General features: G+C 45.3%; 1 protein-coding gene across 3 annotated transcripts in view; it reads left to right on the plus strand.

The window, feature by feature from the left end:
* The window catches only part of BOD1L1 (biorientation of chromosomes in cell division 1 like 1), a 54,324-nt gene that overhangs the window by 9,332 nt on the left and 25,539 nt on the right, over nt 1-19,453 (plus strand). For all 3 annotated transcript variants that reach the window (XM_019829965.3, XM_023253306.2, XM_045056578.1), the window contains exons 3-10: nt 2,365-2,555; nt 3,265-3,879; nt 4,060-4,209; nt 6,320-6,486; nt 8,772-8,883; nt 9,539-9,677; nt 10,365-10,437; nt 12,438-18,423. In XM_019829965.3, the coding sequence (XP_019685524.3) occupies nt 2,365-2,555; nt 3,265-3,879; nt 4,060-4,209; nt 6,320-6,486; nt 8,772-8,883; nt 9,539-9,677; nt 10,365-10,437; nt 12,438-18,423 (7,433 nt within the window). The remainder of the gene's footprint in view (nt 1-2,364; nt 2,556-3,264; nt 3,880-4,059; nt 4,210-6,319; nt 6,487-8,771; nt 8,884-9,538; nt 9,678-10,364; nt 10,438-12,437; nt 18,424-19,453) is intronic.

The raw sequence follows: 19,453 nt of genomic DNA on the forward strand, positions 1-19,453 counted from the left end.
ATATTCAATTGACCATTAGCCTGAACCGTCTACAATTCCCATTTTTGTAGGACAAAAATACGGCAATTTCAAATGGTTCAACTTAATAATTGATCTTCGGACTCAGTGGTATTTTTTTTAATGTTTATTTATTTTGAGAGATTGCGAGTGGGAGAGGGGCAGAGAGAGCGAGAATCCCAGGCAGGCTTCATGCTCAGCGAAGAGCCCGACGTGGGGCTCGATCTCACGACCGTGACATCATGACCTGAGCCCAAATCAAGAGTCAGAAGCTTAACCCACTGTGCCACCCAGGCACCTCTCAGTAGTGTTCTTTTTATGCATTCATTTGAACAACAGAATCTAAAATGCCAGATAGCTCTAAGTAATGATCTTAACAGAATTTGAAAGGAAAAGGAAGTAGCTTTAATCAGGAAAATACTACCTACTGGCATTTCGGCTTTGCCCTTGAGTCCAAGGCTGTAGCATCTCCCTCTGGTGAGGCTGCTGTGACCACACCATACTAGAGTGGGCCCACTAAGAGCAGTGTGTTCATTAGGATGGCCCCCACTTTGATTTAAGATCAGAGCTGACCTCGCGGGAGACTAGACTGAAATAGACGAGGGCCTGGAATAGAGGCAGAGAAACATCGGCTGCAGCAGTGATGTTAGGGTGAGTGGGTTTTATTTTTTATGCTGTGCCTTTGTAGTGTGCCTGAAAACATTTTTAAGATTGCTTGTCCTTATTTCTTTTACACCTGCTACATGTTAAAGGCACCTCTAAGATGTAACGATGTGTGCAGGATTTGCATTTTTTTTTTTATCTTAGAACTTTAAAAAGCAGGTTACCTACTTTGTCCGGTGTTGACTCATTTTTCTCTATGGCCCACATAAGTAGAATTATAGTATCACAAGGCTGCAAGGTACCTCAGGAAATGGAAATCAAATCCATCCTCCACTCAGAAAGAGCTGCACTCAAAAATAGCATTGTCAAGTGTAAGGAGAGATGGCTCCCCCGTTCCGCGGAGAGAGCCGAGGCCTAGAAGCTGGAAGAGACAGCCCCCGGCTCATCCAATACTGTCCAGAAACGTTGGCTCCTCAGGTGGTTGGTTTTGTTTTGTTTTGTTTTAGCAAGAAACGAGGTGTAAGTGCGTTTCTTAAAACAAATCCACATCCTTTTATTTTACTCACGCTTTTGTGATTTTCTGCACATTTCAGCCTATGTCGCCCGCTTTGCTCCTCCCGTCTCTTGCGTGTATTTCTCTCAGCTCTTTCCTCCTCTTTGCCTCTATGGAAATCAAGGCTCAGTGGAAGTGTCTTCTCTTTGTGAAGCATTCCCAGATCACCCTAAACATATTTAATACTTCCCTATTCCCCTCTTTCCTAGAGTAGACGGTGTCTTATGGTGCCTGCCCTCTGGTATTTTAATCGTGTCTGTCTCTCCCGCCAGACCAGAAACCAGGTCTGATTTGTAACAGACCGATCCCCAGCACGGTGCCTGTTATGGAGAAGACACTCGTAACCTGATTGTTGAATGAATAAATCATCAGTTTTTACAGCAGGAAGATAATGTAATAAAAAGAAAATGAGAAGTCTTAAGTTTTTCTTTATTTTTCTGAAGTTTGCTTTCTTTTCTTTGTTTTATAAGCTTGTTGAAATTACACTCTGTGTATGTTCTTCAGTTTTCCTGGAGATTCTCATATTTCTAAAAGGCTTACATTTTTCTGCTAAAAAAAAATTTGTGGAGTCCATAGATTTATACCCAGAACTCAGCTTTAGTGATCATTTATTCCCATATGCCCTGGCCAGGGTTGGGGTAAGGTAAGCATCACCTGGAAGTGTGGGCTGTAGATAATGTATTGTGTCTAGTTCTTTTTTTTTTTTTTTTAACGTTTATTTTTTTATTATTGAGAGACAGAGACAGAGCATGAGCATGGGAGGGGCAGAGAGAGGAGGAGACACAGAATCTGAAGGAGGCTCCCGGCTCTGAGCTGTCAGCACAAAGCCCGACGTGGGGCTGGAACTCACAAACCCAGTGAGATCATGACCTGCGCTGAAGTCAGATGTTTAACCGACTGAGCCACCCAGGCGCCCCGTATTGTGTCTAGTTCTAAAGGTGTTTTGTTTCTTGTTTTGCCTGCTTTAGCGTTTCCACTAGTGACACCGCTGGTAGAAAGTATACAGACTTTCTTGCAGTGTGATCGACCTAAATGCTGCCTGGTGTGAAACTGACTCCCCATTGCCTATTCTTTCCATATATTGAGATGAGTGGATTGGGTAATTTCAGGTTGAACATATATGTGACAGGTACAATTTTATTTAAAAGCAGTTAATGTAAATCATATGAAATTGTGTTTTACCTTTCTGTAAAACTTATTTTGTGTTTCAGATCAGGAATGTTGGAGTCTGGTATTGACCGAATTATTTCTCAGGTTGTGGATCCAAAGATCAACCACACGTTCAGACCTCAGGTGGAGAAAGCTGTGCATGAGTTTTTGGCCACCCTAAACCACAAAGAGGAAGCAAGTGGCAGCACAGCCCCCGATGATGAGAAACCAGACTCTTCCGTCATTACACAAGGTGCTTTGTTTTTACTCTTGGTCAGTTCCTTTGCTTTGCTTCTTGAACTGGGTATCAAGCTAGGGATATAATTATCAATTTTGTTCCTTGGCTACTCTAGTGAAATTGTATTTATTTCAAATATCACATTCCTCAACTGATAGAACATTTCTTTTTGAGATTAATGCAGAATGGTAGACATTTTCCTGACGTGTTGGCTGTCTGTACGTGTGTGTTTCTTTTTTTTTTTTTTTTAACGTTTATTAATTTTTGAGACAGGGAGAGACAGAGCATGAACGGGGGAGGGTCAGAGAGAGGGAGACACAGAATCTGAAACAGGCTCCAGGCTCCGAGCTGTCAGCACAGAGCCCGACGCGGGGCTCGAACTCACGGACCGCGAGATCATGACCTGAGCCGAAGTCGGCCGCCTAACCGACTGAGCCACCCAGGCGCCCCCGTGTGTGTGTTTCAACTGAGGGAATAATTAATATAACCGAAGAGAATTAGACTATTCTCAGGTTTGCATGGTGCCTTTCCTATGACACAGTGTTAGAACAGTAGAGGATTTAGAATGTGCTCGGTGTTAGAATTGGTATCCGAAAGTCTAAAAGAATATGAATGGTCTGGACAGCATACGTGTCTTATAAAGATGAGAGCGTCTTGTAGCATCGATTCATCAGAGGGGCTTACTTCTGCATAGTTTTTTCTAACGCTCATCTTTCCCTCAAAGGTGTCCCAGTGCCTGGACCCAGCGCTAATGTAGCCAATGACGCCATGTCAATCTTGGAAACCATAACTTCTCTTAACCAAGAAGCTAGTGCAGCCAGAGCTTCAACAGAAACATCAAACACCAAGACCAGTGAGAGAGTGTCCAAAAAACTCCCATCTCAGCCCAGCACTGACACTAGTACTGAGAAAGAGAGAACTTCAGAGGACATGGCTGACAAAGAAAAGTCTACACCCGACTCTGCAGGGGAAGGACAGGAAACAGCCCCCAAGTCTGAAGAATTAAATGATCTCCCTTGTCCAGTTGAGGAAATTAAAAATCACACGAAAGAGAGTAATAGTTCAATTCTGCTAAATAAGGATGTTCAACAGGAAAGCATTGACCAAAAAAATAAATCAACGGACAAAGGTGAAAAGAAACCAGAGAGCAATGACAAAGGAGAAAGAAAGAAAGAAAAGAAGGAAAAGACCGAAAAGAAGTTTGACCATCCAAAAAGGAGTGAGGACCTACAAAAAGCGAAAGAAGAAAAGCAAGCAAAGGAAAAAGAAGTAGAATGTTCAAAACTCCCGTCAGAAAAGAATAGTAATAAAGCTAAAACCATTGAAGGGACAAAAGAAGGTATATAAAAACTTGCAAAAATCTGCAACAGTTTACAGATCAAAGAGTGTCAGTTGGGGGGGGGGGGCAATTTTTTTGACCTGTATTTAATGCAGAGTATTTTAAACGTAATTTAGGAATTGGGTACTGAGTTTGTTCTTATAACATGACTTATCTTTGTGTTTTATTTCCTCCTCGAAGATTGCTCTTTGATAGATTCTGATGTGGATGGACTTACAGACATCACAGTTAGCTCTGTCCATACCAGTGACCTTTCATCTTTTGAAGAAGACACCGAGGAGGAAGTTGTAATGTCTGATAGCATGGAAGAAGGAGAGATTACGTCAGACGGTAAAGCATTTTACTTAATAACGCCTCTGGGAAGCTTCCTGTCGAGCATTGTTTGTATATTCACATGGCTATATCGTGAAAGACAGTGTGGTATACTGGCAAGGGCATGGGACTTTGTAGTTGGAAGATGTGTTTCTGAGTCCCAGCTCCGAGGTTGTCTGTCTGAGCAAGCTTGGTAAGTTACTCCACAAGCCTTGGTTCTCCATCCTTGAACTCCATCCCGCAGGTTTATTAGAAGATGTAGAGGAGGCAGTGTATATGACGGTGCTGTGGGTGTGGGTGTCTGTGGGTTTGTATGGGCGTTGTTGGGGGAGCACAGTCCCCAAGGCTGCTCTCACTTCTGAAACCATTTGCAAAGTTGAGGTCTCCAAGCCTACCCTTAGGTTTGACGATTCTCTAGGAGGACTCCTAGAACTCACTGAAAGCTTTACAGTTCATGGTTGTGGTTTATTACAGTGAAGGGACACACATTCAGATCAGCCAAGGGAAGAGGCACAGAGGCCAGAGTCCACGGAGCTTCCGGAAGCCCTTTCCCTGTGGGGTCACAGAGAGCATTACCTTCCTGGCATTGATGTCAGAAATATGTATATGGCTAATCGCCAACCAGGGAAGCTCACAGAAACCTTGATGTCCAAAATTCCTACTGGGGCTCCATCATGGAGACATAGCGTCAGATCTTAATCTCCAGCCCCTCCACAGGTCAAGCTGATATGCCATGGCCCAAAGCTACTGACCCAGATCATACCATGAGTTGATTTAGCTTGACCCAAGACCCCCAGGCAGACAAACACTCGTGTCAGACATGACATTCCACAGACTTAGAGATTACCTCCCAGAAGCTACGGGCAAGACCATACTTCTCTGTAGAGTTTGTTTTTCACCCAGCCCTTACTAAGCACTTACTGTGTTCCAGGCACTGTGTACTATTCTGTGTCCTAGCTCCTGTAATCCTCAACAATCCTGAGAAGTAGGTCCAGGTGAGGAAAGAGAGTCACCAAGAGAAGGTGTCCTGTCTAGGGTCACGCAGCTGTTGAGCTCCGGTGTCAGTTTCAACCGTGGTCTGGGCTTCTGACCAACACTTTGTGCTCTGTATCACGTGATTAAGTTCTGCTTACAACCTTTGTTAAAAATCAAATATTATTTGCAACTACTTGTAAGCAGCATTTTGTAAATTTGCCGTGGGCTTTTGGATAGGACACCTAGAGAGAAAATCCTAGAGGGGAAAAAGTAGAAGCTTTTAATTCCACCTTTTAATTTCAGTCCATCCCAGTTTGCATCCTTAGTATCCCCCTAAAACCGAAATGACCAGACCAGAAAACAACATCAGGTATGCTTTTCATACCTCGTTGTGAGGTCAGTTCCGTAGGCCCTGTGTATGATGGATATCACTCATCCTGTGTGCACCCCACTTTCTGAAGCCTGACTAAAATTCTCATTCTAGGTGCTTTTGTGGGGCTTTCCACTTTTTTTCCTGGACAGGACTAGGTTTTGTATGTCTGAGATCCAAGAAGTAAGAAGGTGACTGGTAGGAGAGTACTAAGTGGTAGAAATGAAGACCTTGTTTACAGGTTTTCTACTTCACTTGCTGTGTTGTGGGAAACATACCCACCTTCCTAGGGTAGAGGGCTTTTAGTACATACTTGGTGTGGGCCAATTATTGACTCTTGCCTCTTGCGTAGTGAGAGACTCTCAGGTGGTCATTAAAATCTCAAAATTAAAAAAAAAATCTCAAGCCTACTTTAAAGTGTGGGTTCAAGTGAACTTGTTCAGTTTTACAGTGGCAAAGCCACGTCCGTACCAAGTCTACTGACGTACTAACGAGAATTAAGTATTTGTCAGGGAACCCTGAATGGTGACAGGGTCTAATTTTTTTTGGCCTTCTTTATGTGTGAGAAGCTCATTGGAAGAAGTAAATTTCGATATGGATGGGATGATAGCCTTTAAAAATGTTTATTTCTGATTTTTTTGCATCCTGATATTTTCCATTGGGCTGACAAATGCACTTGAACTATATCAATAACTGCTTTTGTTGCTTGATGTTGATCAAGCATGGTGTCGACTTTATTGGTAATTCACAGAAGCACTCCTCTTTCTGTTGGCTTTCTTCCAGATGAGGAGAAGAACAAGCAGAACAAAACAAAAACTCAAAACAGCGACCCCAGTGAAGGAAAAGCAAAAAGCGTGCGGCATGCTTATGTTCACAAACCATATCTTTACTCAAAGTATTATAGCGACTCTGATGATGAACTTACCGTAGAACAACGACGCCAGTCTATTGTAAGTCAGATTCGATCTGTCGCTATTTTAACCTGTCACATCAGGTTGACAAACCTGGCTAGTCTGTGTGCAAGGTACTGGGCAGCAGACAGAACCATGACACGGAGGTTCTGCCTTCAGCAGCCTGTCACTTAGGCAGAACAGACATAAACGTGTGACGCAGGTGTTTGTGTCATTATGCTTAATAGTGAAAACCGGGCAACAAGTGTTTCACAGTATGGAAATGTTTGAATCAAGTGTGGATCCAGCCCATACAAAGATAGGATGTGCAGCCATTAACATAAGATTAAGAGAGAAGTGCAGGTGGGTGGTTGAGTTGGTTAAGTGTCAGACTTCAGCTCGGGTCACGATCTCGCTGCTTGTGGGTTCGAGCCCTATGTCAGGCTTTGTGCTTGGAGTCTGGAGCTTGCTTCACGTTCTGTCTCTGTCTCTCTCTGCCCCTCCCTCGCTCATGCGCTCGCTCGCTCTCTCTTTTAGACGTAAATAAACGTTAAAAAATTTTATTTCAAAAAGAGAGAAGTGCAGTCTACAAATGTCCTAGGTACAAGATGTGTCATTGGATTAACAGCTTCTTAGAGAAAAAAATTTGCTACCTTATCATAGGTGTACATCAGTTTTAAGATGACTTATGGTTTTAGAAACATTAAAATATGGAGCTGCACATCTTAGAGCGAGGAAATGCTGTTACCTACGATGGTCATTTGAAGGAGGTGGAAATGCTGATAGTTGCTTGTCTCTGAGAAGTTTGCTTCATCAGAGGTTATACCAATGCTTAGGGTTTGGCCCTCTAAGACTTGGAGTTCTGGCTGGAAAAGGGTGGGGGGTGTAACCCACGATGACCAGATTCTTGTTTTTTTATTTTATTTTATTTTATTTTATTTCTTTTCTTTTTTTTTTTTTTTTTTTATACTTGACAGAGAGAAAGACACATCATGAGCGAGGGAGGGGCAGAGTGAGAGAGAGAGACACAGAATCTGAAGCAGGCTCCAGGCTCTGAGCTGTCCACACAGAGCCCGATGTGGGGCTCAAACCCAAAAGCCATGAGATCATGACCTGAGCCAAAGTCGGATGCTCAGCCGACTGAGCCACCCAGGCGCCCCTTGTTTTTTTAACATAGGATAGCAGAAAGTCCCATGTCCAAAACCTGGGTCCCAAGAGCATAACCCACAAGTCATATTTGTTGTAGAACTAGCCTGTCTCTTGAATCTGCACTTCAGTTTCTCCTTTAAGAATAATTTAAAAATTTGAGGTGCCCGGGTGGCTCAGTCAGTTAAGCGTCTGACTTCGGCTCAGGTCGTGATCTTGCAGTTTTTGAGTTAAAGCCCCGCGTCGGACTCTATGCTGACAGCTCAGAGCCTGGAGCCTGCTTTGGAATCTGTGACTCCCTCTCCCTCTGCCTCTTCCCCGCTCACTGTCTCTCAAAAAGTAAATGAATGTTTAAAAAAAATTTTTTTTAAGAATAATTTAAAAATGGGGCGCCTGGGTGGCTCAGTCGGTTAAGCGGCCAACTTCGGCTCAGGTCATGATCTCGCGGTCCGTGTGTTCGAGCCCCGCGTCGGGCTCTGTGCTGACAGCTCAGAGCCTGGAGCCTGTTTCGGATTCTGTGTCTCACTCTCTCTGACCCTCCCCTGTTCATGCTCTGTCTCTCCCTGTCTCAAAAATAAATAAAAATGCTAAAAAAATTAAAAAAAAAAAAAAGAAGAATTTAAAAATTATTGTACACAGGAGATTTGCCTGTGTACATATGTACATTGATGTTCATATATATTTTCACAGCCAGCCTTTTTTTTTTTTTAATTTTTTTTTTTTCAACGTTTATTTATTTTTGGGACAGAGAGAGACAGAGCATGAACAGGGGAGGGGCAGAGAGAGAGGGAGACACAGAATCAGAAACAGGCTCCAGGCTCTGAGCCATCAGCCCAGAGCCCGACGCGGGGCTCGAACTCCCGGACCGCGAGATCGTGACCTGGCTGAAGTCGGACGCTTAACCGACTGCGCCACCCAGGCGCCCCAGCCAGCCTTTTAATTGAAGTAACTGGTTTGTTAAACCAGCATTTCCCAAAATGATACCTTTCCTATTCCTTAAACTAATGGCAATCTGAAAGAGTAATGGAAAATTTTCTGATCTGTCTCTTCTGGTAGCTTCCAAATTATATAATGTGTATGCACCTTTGCAAAGCCCATTATTTTGTAAGAATATTTGAAGGGTAAACATACTTGTTTTCATTGTTTTTGCTTTTGCCTAATAGTTGGTCAGGATAATTGTGAATATTTTGTGGTTTTAGGCTAAAGAAAAAGAAGAGAGGCTTTTAAGAAGGCAAATTAATAGAGAGAAACTTGAAGAAAAACGAAAGCAGAAGGCAGAAAAGACAAAGTCTTCAAAAGCTAAGAGTCAAGGTATAGGAGGTGTTAACTTTAATATTTTAAATTATCTTGTATACTCCATTATTTTCTAGATATTCATATTACTTATGAGATGATATAAAATGATCTAAATTGCATCTCAATAAAGCTGTTGTATTAAAAAAATTATTCTTAAATATGGAAGGTTTTTTTTTTTATTCTGATGTATCACTTTTTAAATTCTATTGCTGTATCTAAGTTATACATTCTGTCAGGTACCAGCTTATACAGCTCTCATTAGCAATTTATTTTCCAGCCATTGTGGAATGAATTATCACTGGAAAATGGATTGTTTGCATGTGAGTAATCAAGCCTTGCTGGTGATATTAGTGGAATTAATCTGTGCTTTTTTGTTTACTAAAGTGTCAAACATTTATCTGGAATATTTCATTGAATAAAATTGCACTTTCTCTGGGCACTGATCCTATGTAGCATACAAAAAAAAAAAAAATACACACACATAAGCATTTGAAATAAAAAAGCTAAGACTTGTCCATCTAAAATATTACTTTTCTTCTAGTACAACTTAAGGATATTAAAGCCATTCAGCACTTTTACATTGATCAGAAATTCTCAATGAAAAATAAATATTACACTGTTTATAAATTCCATTCTAAAGTACAGCTTATTGATATTGCTTCTTTCCTAGGCAAAAATAGTGTGGACTTAGAAGAATCATCAACAAAGACTTTGGAACTGAAAACCCCCAGAATTAAAGAAGTCCTTAAAGAGCGGAAAGTATTAGAGAAAAAGGTAGCCTTAAGCAAAAGAAGAAAGAAAGATTCAAGGTACATGTTGTATCTGGCAGTGCTCCCATTATAACTTTCCCCTGGCATACTTTCAGAAGGGAGGCATTGGCAGTGACAGTAAAGAACCTTACCTTGAAAGTGTGTGTTATTGTTGCACATTTATGAGAACCATGGGGGTTCAGAACTCTTTATATCCTCATTCCTTGTGTTAGTATCTCTACTGTAAAGTAGTGTGTTTTAATGTTTTTGGGAGAGGGGGGGCCCGGAACTTTTTCATAATCTGATGGCAGTTTCGGATCTCCCCAGAAAAATGCATGTGTATAAACATACAGTTGTTTTGAGAATTTCAGAGTTTATGGACCCTCTAGAATACGCAGGAAGTATCCCTACAGTAGCCACTTAACCACTTATTTATAGTGACTGCATCCATTTTCTAGTCTTGCTAGGCATTCCCTTCAACAGGGTCTCATGCTTCTCCCTGTAAACCAGAGGGCTGAACCAAATGCTTATCTGTCATTGCATTGTCATAGTGAATTCTATAAGAATTAGAAAGCCAAAGAGACTCTGAAAGTGGCCTGAAGGCCCATGAGCCATAGGCTACAGTCAAGTTGCATTATGTACATTTGTCACAGACTTGGATTTAGCTGAACCAGTAACTAATCTTACTGAGAAATTCTTATATTTTATTCAAATTAAGCTCATATATGACTTTTTCTTCCCACTTAGGAATGTTGAAGAGAGTTCTAAAAAGAAACAGCAATCTGAAGAAGATTCCAAAGAAACTCTCAAGACAAGTGAGGTGTGTCTGAATTAATAAAACCCATTTTAAATGTTCTTTTGTTAGATAAAGGCCATTCAGTCCTTCGGAGTAAAACTTGGAATGCAGTTTGATCTTTTCCAAGTTAGATAAAAAATGTATCACCTTCAGCATTCTTGAACCCCCATCTTATTATGACCTGAATTCCTCATTTTGACCAAGTTGATTCATGTGATCTTTTATCCAAGTAATAGCTACTTTTCTACTTTCCTTTCCCTCATTCCCCAGCCCCCCACCCTCATTTGTTATATTAGCAATAGCAAAATTGCCAGTAATGATAATGGAAAAGAAAGAGGGTAGCTAAAATCCCTTCTCCAGGGCAGATTATTCACTTCATTCTCCTACACTCCTCCACAAATGTACATAATTTTGTAGAGTGGGTGAAATCTTGCAAAATGATTTTAACATTCCCTCTTGCTCATTTCATGTTACCTTGTAAGTTTCTAGTTATTGTATTTAATGACTGCATAGGGTTGTATTGAATAGATAGACTGTAACTTAAGTATTCCCTTATAGTTGAGCACTTAGATTACTTCCAAGATCTGCCAATGTAAGTACTGAAAGTATGTTTAATGAATACATTTTTTCCCCATTTGGATTATTTTCTTGGGATAAACTTTTGCTTTCACTGGATTCAGATCCTTATTTACCCTGCCATGTTTATAATTCTATAGCCAAACTATCTTTTTTTTTCTTTTTTTTTTTTTTTTTTTTGAGCAGACTCCACGCCCAACCTAGGGGTCACTCTCACGACCCTGAGATCAGGAGTTTCACGCTCTACTGTCTGAGCCAGCCAAGCACCCCTATACTGAAACTATCTTCACATTTCCAAGGGAAAACTAATAATTTAGTGATTATTTATTCATAGCCAATAAATAATCTTGATTTCTTTATTCAGAAATTAGAGGCATATTAATAAGAATATCCTGATGTTTTAATGGCATACTTTAAAATATTTAACTTCATTTTGTGATAAATTTCTTTTAAAAATGGCTTCATAAAATTTTGTTCATATAAACTGGTTGAAGCTTACTGTAAAATTAGGCGATAAAATCCTTGTTAGTTCTTTCTTTGAGGAATTTCACTTTAAAGTGTTTTTTTTAAGATCTTTCTGTGTCCTACTCCTGAATCTGTAGAAGTGCATTAATCTTTGTGTTAAATTGTAAGAAGTTGCAGTGATAAACTAACCCAGAGACACAGATCCTTCTGAGAACTTCAGCTCATTATTTGAATGAGAAATTATAGGTAGTAGTCAATGAGACTGTAGTATGTGTGGTCTGCGTTCACTGACTAACATTAATAATGTACTCGGTGCCATACTGTGGGACAGGGAGGAAGGGTCGGATGCTCTGGTCCATCATTGTCTTCCTTCAGATACATAAACATACATGTGCTTGATATGTGATAAGGTTACTGTTACAGTGAGGTTTTGCGTACATTTGAACTTCCTAACTAGAATGTCCTTTAAGGAGCCTGAATTCATGAGGTTTCCACAAATCATTCAGGCTCCTAAATTAAAATGTAAGAAACCTTCATTTCAGTATAGAATTTGTAAATTGTCTTCATCATGTTTTGGAACTGAAAAGAACATTGAGCTCTCATTCATGCAGCTTATATTTATTAGTGGCTGCTGGGTGTTAGTGAGCTTTAACGGTTTGGAGTTCAAGGAGGCCTCCCAAATGCAGGGACAGGTCTCAGGAGAGATAGCTGGTCTCTGCACAGATCTCTGCGGTGCAGTGGGAAGAGCCCTAGACTGCGAATGAATTCATCTGAAGTCGTTGGCCTGGGGACAAGGTCATCAAGTCCCACTGAGCTTCGGTTTCCCGATGCACCAAGTGGGGTCACCAGTACCTACCACAGGCTGCTGGCGAGCTTAAGTGACATGTAACACGTGATGGCACTCAGCATATCAGGGGTACCCAAATGCTAAGTTTGATTTTAGTATTGCTCATATTTACCTTTTTTTTTTTTTTTTTTTACAGCATGGCGAAAAGGAAAAAGTGTCCTCTTCAAAGGACCTGAAGCATGTTCACACAAAAAGCGAACCAAGTAAACCTGCCCGGAGACTTTCCGAGTCGTTGCATTCGGCTGATGAAAACAAAAATGAGTCCAAGATAGAGAGAGAACACAGAAGACGCACATCCACCCCCGTCGTGGAGGAAGGGGCACAGGAAGAGGCTGATGCAAGAGATGGGAAGAGGCAGGCAGAACGGTCAGAGGTTGGCACCGAAGAGCCCCAGAAACAGAAGAGCACACTTAAAAATGAAAAGCACCTAAAGAAAGATGATTCTGAAACACCACATGTGAAAAGCCTACCTAAGAAAGAGGCAAAGTCCTCAAAGGACAAGCCTGAAAAAGAGAAGACTCTGTCAGAAGACAAAGTGTCTATGAAACATAAATATAAAGGTGACGGTCTGCATAAAACGAGTGAGGAGACGGAGCTTCACTCTTCTGAGAAAAGCTTAAAAGTGGATGAAAATACTCAAAAGCAAAGTCAACAACCAAAACTGTCTTCGGATGATAAAACTGAACGAAAAAGTAAACATAAGAATGAGAGGAAATTATCAATTTTAGGCAAAGATGGGAAGCCAGTTTCTGAATATATTATAAAAACAGATGAGAATGTTCGTAAAGAAAACAACAAAAAAGAGAGACATGTTTCAGCCGAGAAAACTAAGGCAGAACACAAATCAAGAAGATCAAGTGATTCTAAAGTTCAGAAAGATTCTCTGAGTTCAAAGCAACACGGAATCCCATTGCAGAGAAGAAGTGACAGTTATTCAGAGGACAAGTGTGATATGGACCCAACTAATGTAGATAGTAATTCGAAACCAGAAGAGATGGTTCACAAGGAGAAGCGAAGAACAAAGAGCCTACTGGAAGAGAAGCTTTTGTTAAAGTCGAAACCAAAAAGTCAGGGCAAGCAGTTAAAAGTAGTTGAACCGGAATTACAAGAAAGTGTCGCGAAACAGGTGACCACTCCAAAACCAGATAAGGAGAAGAACGCAGAAGAGATCAACCCAGATAGACAGCGAAAGTCTAAAGTTGAAGACAAACCTTCTGAGGAAACTGGTGTAGAAGCTGTATCGGACAGTGCCGCTTCTTCACACGGGGTACAGAAGGACTCTTCGAGTCACAGAGCCAAGTTACCATTAGCAAAGGAGAAATATAAGGCTGAAAAAGATTCAGGCCCCTCCAGACCTGAGAGGAAGTTATCAGATGGGCACAAAAGCAGAAGCTTAAAGCATAGCAGTAAGGAAGTGAGAAAAAGGGAAGAAAATAAATCGGATGACAAAGATGGTAAAGAAGTTGACAGTAATCACGACAAGGCCAGAGGGAATAGTTCGGTTATAGAAAAGAAATTGAGTAGGAAGTTGTGTGAAAACCGAAGAGGAAGCTTATCCCAAGAAATGACCAAAGGAGAAGAAAGATCAGCAAACACCTTGGGCACCACCAGTAGTTCCTCCATTCAGAGACCAAAAAGGAGTGGTGATACCACATCGATGCCTGAACAAGAGCCAATGGAAATTGATTCCGAGCCAGCTGTTGAAAATGTGTCTGAAGCATCTAAAAGCCAAGACAACAGCAATACTATCTCTCAACAAGACGTTGACTCTGAAAATGTTACGAAACAAAAAACCGCAGTCCCGGTTCTAAAGGATGAATTAAGAACTTCCACAGTAGACTCAAAAACAGCAGCTCCAGCCTGTAAATCAGGACGTGGGACAGGAGTTGTTAGTAATTCTGAAAGGCACGCTGACCATAAAAGCACCCTGACCAAGAAAGTGCATATCCAAAGTGCTGTGTCCAAACTGAACCCTGGGGAGAAAGAACCCATTCACCAGGGAACTCATGAAACAAATACAGACTCCGAAACTAGTCCTACACCGTTTCCTCGAGCCCCGTCCGACAATGACAGGGCACAAAAGAATTTGAAAAATACAACCAGGCCCCCCGAAGAACATGCTGCCCAAGGAGATGCTGATCGTGTACATTCCCCAAATTTAGATCCTTCACCATCCTTAAGTTCAGTAACTGTCGTGCCTCCAAAACAGTCTCCTGATTCGGACGTAATTCCTTTGGTTGACGGGAGGACTGTTTTAGAAGGCGACCCAGCCAGCCCCTCACTTGTGGAGCGCTCTGGTATTCCTAACACAAGTTTGACTGCTAGGGAATCACAAGTCCTTATGACAGGTGACAGCAAAGAAAGTGGGGCAGTTTCCACAGTAGATACACCGGCAAAAGCAAGCGTGGATAGCAAAAGACACATTCCAGAAGGTTACCAGCCCACTATGTTGCACAGTAAGCAGGGACAAGTAAACATGCCTGTTGGTAGCAAGTTAACTGACGCGAGGATGGAAAATGAGAGTGTTAACACAGAAGATGGCTTGATGGACGTGGCCAGGAAAGAAAGTGACTTAAGCACGGAGCCCAGTTCAAAGCCGACAGTGAGAGCTGTGCAAGAAAATGGCAAAAAGCATGGCGTCACTGTTGACCCAGTGCTCGGCACGCGGACAGACAAAGCTGCCGAGACAGTTGTGCTCAAGTGTAGTAGTGGCCCAGGTGAAGTAGAAAACACATCAGTTGATGTTGAAAGAAGGACTGAAAACAGCGAGGTGGACACCAGTGTTGGATGTAATGCCACTTCCCCAGTTTTGCAGCAAAGGAGTGGAAATGCTGAGGGTGTGACTGCCGGGCCTGGCAGAGCAGAAAAGTCTTCTTTTGCCACTAGTTCCGAAGGGAAAGGCGAAGGTGTTCCCTTCAATACCGTGAAGGCGGGGGATGCTACAACCACGTCCTCAGAAACAGGACAGGGTGAGGTGGCTGTGCCCTGCATGAGCATTGAGGCAGACGAAGGCTTCGTAGCAGGTGTCTGCTCTGGAAACAGTCCCCTTCACGTCGGGGCAGAAGCCAGCGAATGCACTGTCTTCGCGGCGGCCGAAGAAGGCGGAGGCGTTGTCACAGAAGGGTTTGCCGAAAGTGAAACCTTCCTCACAAGCACCAAGGAGGGAGAGAGTGCAGAGTGTGCTATGGCCGAATCCGAAGAAAGGGCAGCAGACCCCGTGACTGCTCACGCAGTAACAATTGAAGACAATGTCAATAGTGGGGTGACAGAAGAGAAAGATGATGCTGTCACCAGCGCCGGCTCTGAAGAGAAGTGTGACGGCTCTTCACGTAGTGCGTTGGAAATGGCAGAAAGAACTGTCACCTTTATCAGTGAGGTTGAAAGCGATGGCGCGGTGACAAGTGCTGGGACAGAAGTAAGGGAGGGCTCCTTAAGCAGTGAGGAGGTGGATGGGTTCCAGAGAAATGTGACGAGAACGGGCCCCAAAAAAGAAACCGAGGGGACTGTGACATGCACCGGAGCGGAAAGGAGAAGCGCTGCTTTTGTCATGTGCTCCGTCACAGGCGCAGAGCGACAGGAGGAGCGTGTGGTTACAGGCGCAGCTGTGGCCCTGGCGGGTAATGACGCGCCACCAGGAACCAGCGCCCCCCAGGACGGAGACGCTTCTGTGAATGACGGCGCAGAAGGTGAGAGTGCCGTCACCAGCACTGGGATAACAGAAGAAGATGGAGAGGGGCCAGCCAGCTGCACAGGCTCGGAAGAGGGCAGCGAGGGCTTTGCTCTGAGCTCTGAATCAGAAGAAAATGGAGAGAGCGCAATGGACAGCACGGTAGCCAAAGAAGCCACTAACGTGCCTTTGGTCGCCGCTGGCCCATGTGACGACGAAGGCATTGTAACGAGCACCGGCGCAAAAGAGGAGGACGAGGAAGGTGAAGGTGTGGTGACCAGCACCGGAAGGGGAAATGAAATCGGGCATGCATCCACCTGCACCGGGGCAGAGGAGGAAAGCGAGGGGGTATCGATTTGCGGAAGTGCCGAAGAAGGGGACAGTCAGATTGGTACTGCGGCAGGGTGCGTGGGAGCTGAGGCCGGAGCCACCGTCACCAACGCCAACGAGAGCAGTGTTGACAGCTTGAGCGGTGCGGAGAAGGGCATGAAAGATCCGGAGATCTGCTCCAGCGCCAAAGGCGTCGTGGAAAGCAGCGTGACCAGTGCGGCTTCAGGGAAGGGTGACGTGGCCCCAGTTCCCGGAGGTTGCGAGGCTCCCATGACCAGTGCAGCTTCAGATCACAGTGACAGTCTGCTCACCGGGAAGGAAAAAGTGGACGACACCACTACTTCCACTGGCTTGGTGGGGGGCAGTTACGAGGCGCTCGGGTCAGGTGCGGGCCCACAATGTGAAGCTGGGCACATGTCGCCTGGTGGGAAGGAAGACGAAGGAATCATCACCTCTGGGGAAAATGAAGAGTGTGATGGCCTTCTGGCCACTACAGCCAGTGACACCATTACCAACCCAGCTGGCGTAGCTGGGGGCAAAAGTCCAGGCAAAGGCTTGCTGATTTCCACCAGCACGACAAATGATTGCACCCCTCAGCTAAGCACAGTTGCTGATGTACGGGAGGGTCATTCAAGCGCACTGAGAGGTGGGGCAGATCGGGAAGGTGCCGGCATAAATGGGGAAGAATTCGAGGCCCCCATGCCCAGTGCGGTGTCAGGCGAGAGCCAGCTGGCTGCCGTGAGAAATGAGGACAAAGACGAGTGTGCCATGATTTCCACGAGCATCGGCGAAGAGTTCGAGGTGCCGATTTCTAGCGCGACGACCCTCGCGTGTGCCGAAAGTCAGCCGCCGGCGGCCGCGGCGGAGGAGAGTGCCAAAGGCGCCGGCTCGGCGAGCGCCGACGACTTCGAGGTGCCCATGCCCAGCGCGCCCACGCAAGCTGAAAGCCCCCTTGCCTCGACCAGCAAGGAGGAGAAGGACGAGTGCGCGCTCATCTCCACCAGCATAGCGGAGGAGCGCGAGGCCTCCGTGGCAGGCGCGCGGCCCGCCACCACCCTGGAAGAGAAGGACGGCAGTGCCATCATCTCCACCAGCTCGGGGGAGGACTGCGAGGGCCCCGTGTCCAGTGCCGCCCCGCGGGAGGAAGGCCACCCCTCGGCTGTGCGGGCGGAGGAGGTCGGCGACACCGCCATGATTTCCACGAGCACCTCCGAAGGCCGCGAGGCGGTCATGTGGGGCGCTGTCCCACGGGACGATGAGCGGCCCGCCGCTGCAAGGACGGAGGACTCCAGCGATACGGCCATCATCTCCACCAGCACGGCCGAGTGCGTGCTGCTGCCTGCCAGCCTCGACAGGCACGAGGAGAGCCCGCTGACCGCCAGCGTCGCCGACAGAAAAGACCCCTCGGCCGCCAGGAGGAGCCGGGGTGAGGCCCCGACGCCCAGCCCGATGGCCGCGAACAGCCCTCCACACCCAGCGCCGCCGCCAGGGGCCAGAGCCATGGGCCCCGAGGACCGTCCCTGCGAGGTGCCACCGGCAGTGACAGAACGGAGCGAGAGCCCTTCGCCCCTCGTCGGTGTGGCAGAGAGGAGCACGTGGCCGAGCTCCGTTCAGAGAGGGCGGGGGGGCCAGGGGGCCGCCGCCGCAGGGCATGACACCTGTTGGGCAGGGAGGGGCGAGCAGAGGGGAGCGGGCGCACCCGAGGATGGACAGGGGCGGACGGCCGGGGACGCCTCCCTCGGGAGCTGCTGTTTGCCGGCAGTGAGTCCCGGTGCCGGGAGGGCCGACAACGTGCCTCCTGTCCCAGACGCTGCAGCGCGGCCGCCCTCTCCTGGGCACCGTGGGCCGGCCGACCCCGGGAAAACCACCACCAGTGAATGTGTTAATGGCCGAGAGTCAGAAACTGGTCCTTCCCACGGGGCGCCCCTTCCAGCTGCCTGTGCTGTAGCTCCGTCGGCTCCAAGACATGAGCAGGACTTGACCGTGACAAGTGACCACAACGGCGGACGGACAATCCAAGGGTCCAGTGAGAAAGCAGGAGACGGTAGTGGCATGAGGAAATCATTCCAGGAGGAAAGAGACCTCAAGGTCATTGTTCCTCCTGAGGAGAATTTGCACGATATAGGTGAGACTCTCCCTAATTGCACATACTAGCGTTTTACAAAGGTGATTGCACGTAGGGTATGTTTAAAACCATCTTTCAAAAGGTGGTTTTGCCTCCAGGATGTCACAAAATAACTTCTCAAGTAGGAAGACTGAGCTCAGAACCATGGGTTTAAAAACTTAAAACCTTAGACCCGTTTCTCATGTGCCAGGAGAGCAGAGGCAGGAAGCTGGGGGAGGGGAGGTCAGCCACCGTGTGTGATTTGCATGGCTGCTGCAAGCTACTAAGCCTTGAAGCCTCGGGTTTTTGTCAAAATGAACACTACCTTACAACAGCCCTGTGAAGTGAGCATTTTCTTATCACTCCATTTACACATGAGAAAAGAGGTTCAGAGAGTTTAAATAACTTGCATGGTACTTAGGGCCCTTTAGAAAAAAATTACTTCCGAGCCTTAGTTTTCCATCCTATAAAAGGCGGATAATAGTGCAAAAACAAACACGATTCAGCCCTCATCTAACGTCCTATAGATTTGCGACGAATGTCAGTTCAGTCCGGCTGGCTACTTGTCATCAGGGGAGCACAGTATTTTTTAATGGAGTTTTTCATTCAGGTAAAGTGAGCTTCTGGTTTGGAATTTGAAAGACAAAAAGAAACGTGTTCCCTCCTGACAGATCTCAGAGAGTAGATGTTGGTAGAAACAGTTGGTAACTTTCAAAGGGGTAACCTTTAGGCTCAGTCATTCACTGTGCCATCCAACTTGGGACATCCTGTGCCAGCCATGACTGTGCTGGGCTTTGGGGAAGGGGAACAGCTGTGAATCCGGCTTTGCATTTTAAGTAGGCAGGGACGCTCTGATGGCAGGCACTTAGATGCTGTGGGAACTCAAAGGGACGTCGTGGGCTGGACCTGAGGGAGTCAGGGACGTCGACTTCTTTTCTGTGGGTGTGTGAATTAGAGTGTTCTGGACTTTTAAACTGCAGCAGCCCTTAGATGTCATCAAATACAGCCTCAGGAAGCTGAGGCCAATAGATTGAGTCCTGTTCATGATAGG

Source organism: Felis catus, chromosome B1 (assembly GCF_018350175.1).
Source record: "Felis catus isolate Fca126 chromosome B1, F.catus_Fca126_mat1.0, whole genome shotgun sequence".
Taxonomy (NCBI): domain Eukaryota; kingdom Metazoa; phylum Chordata; class Mammalia; order Carnivora; family Felidae; genus Felis; species Felis catus.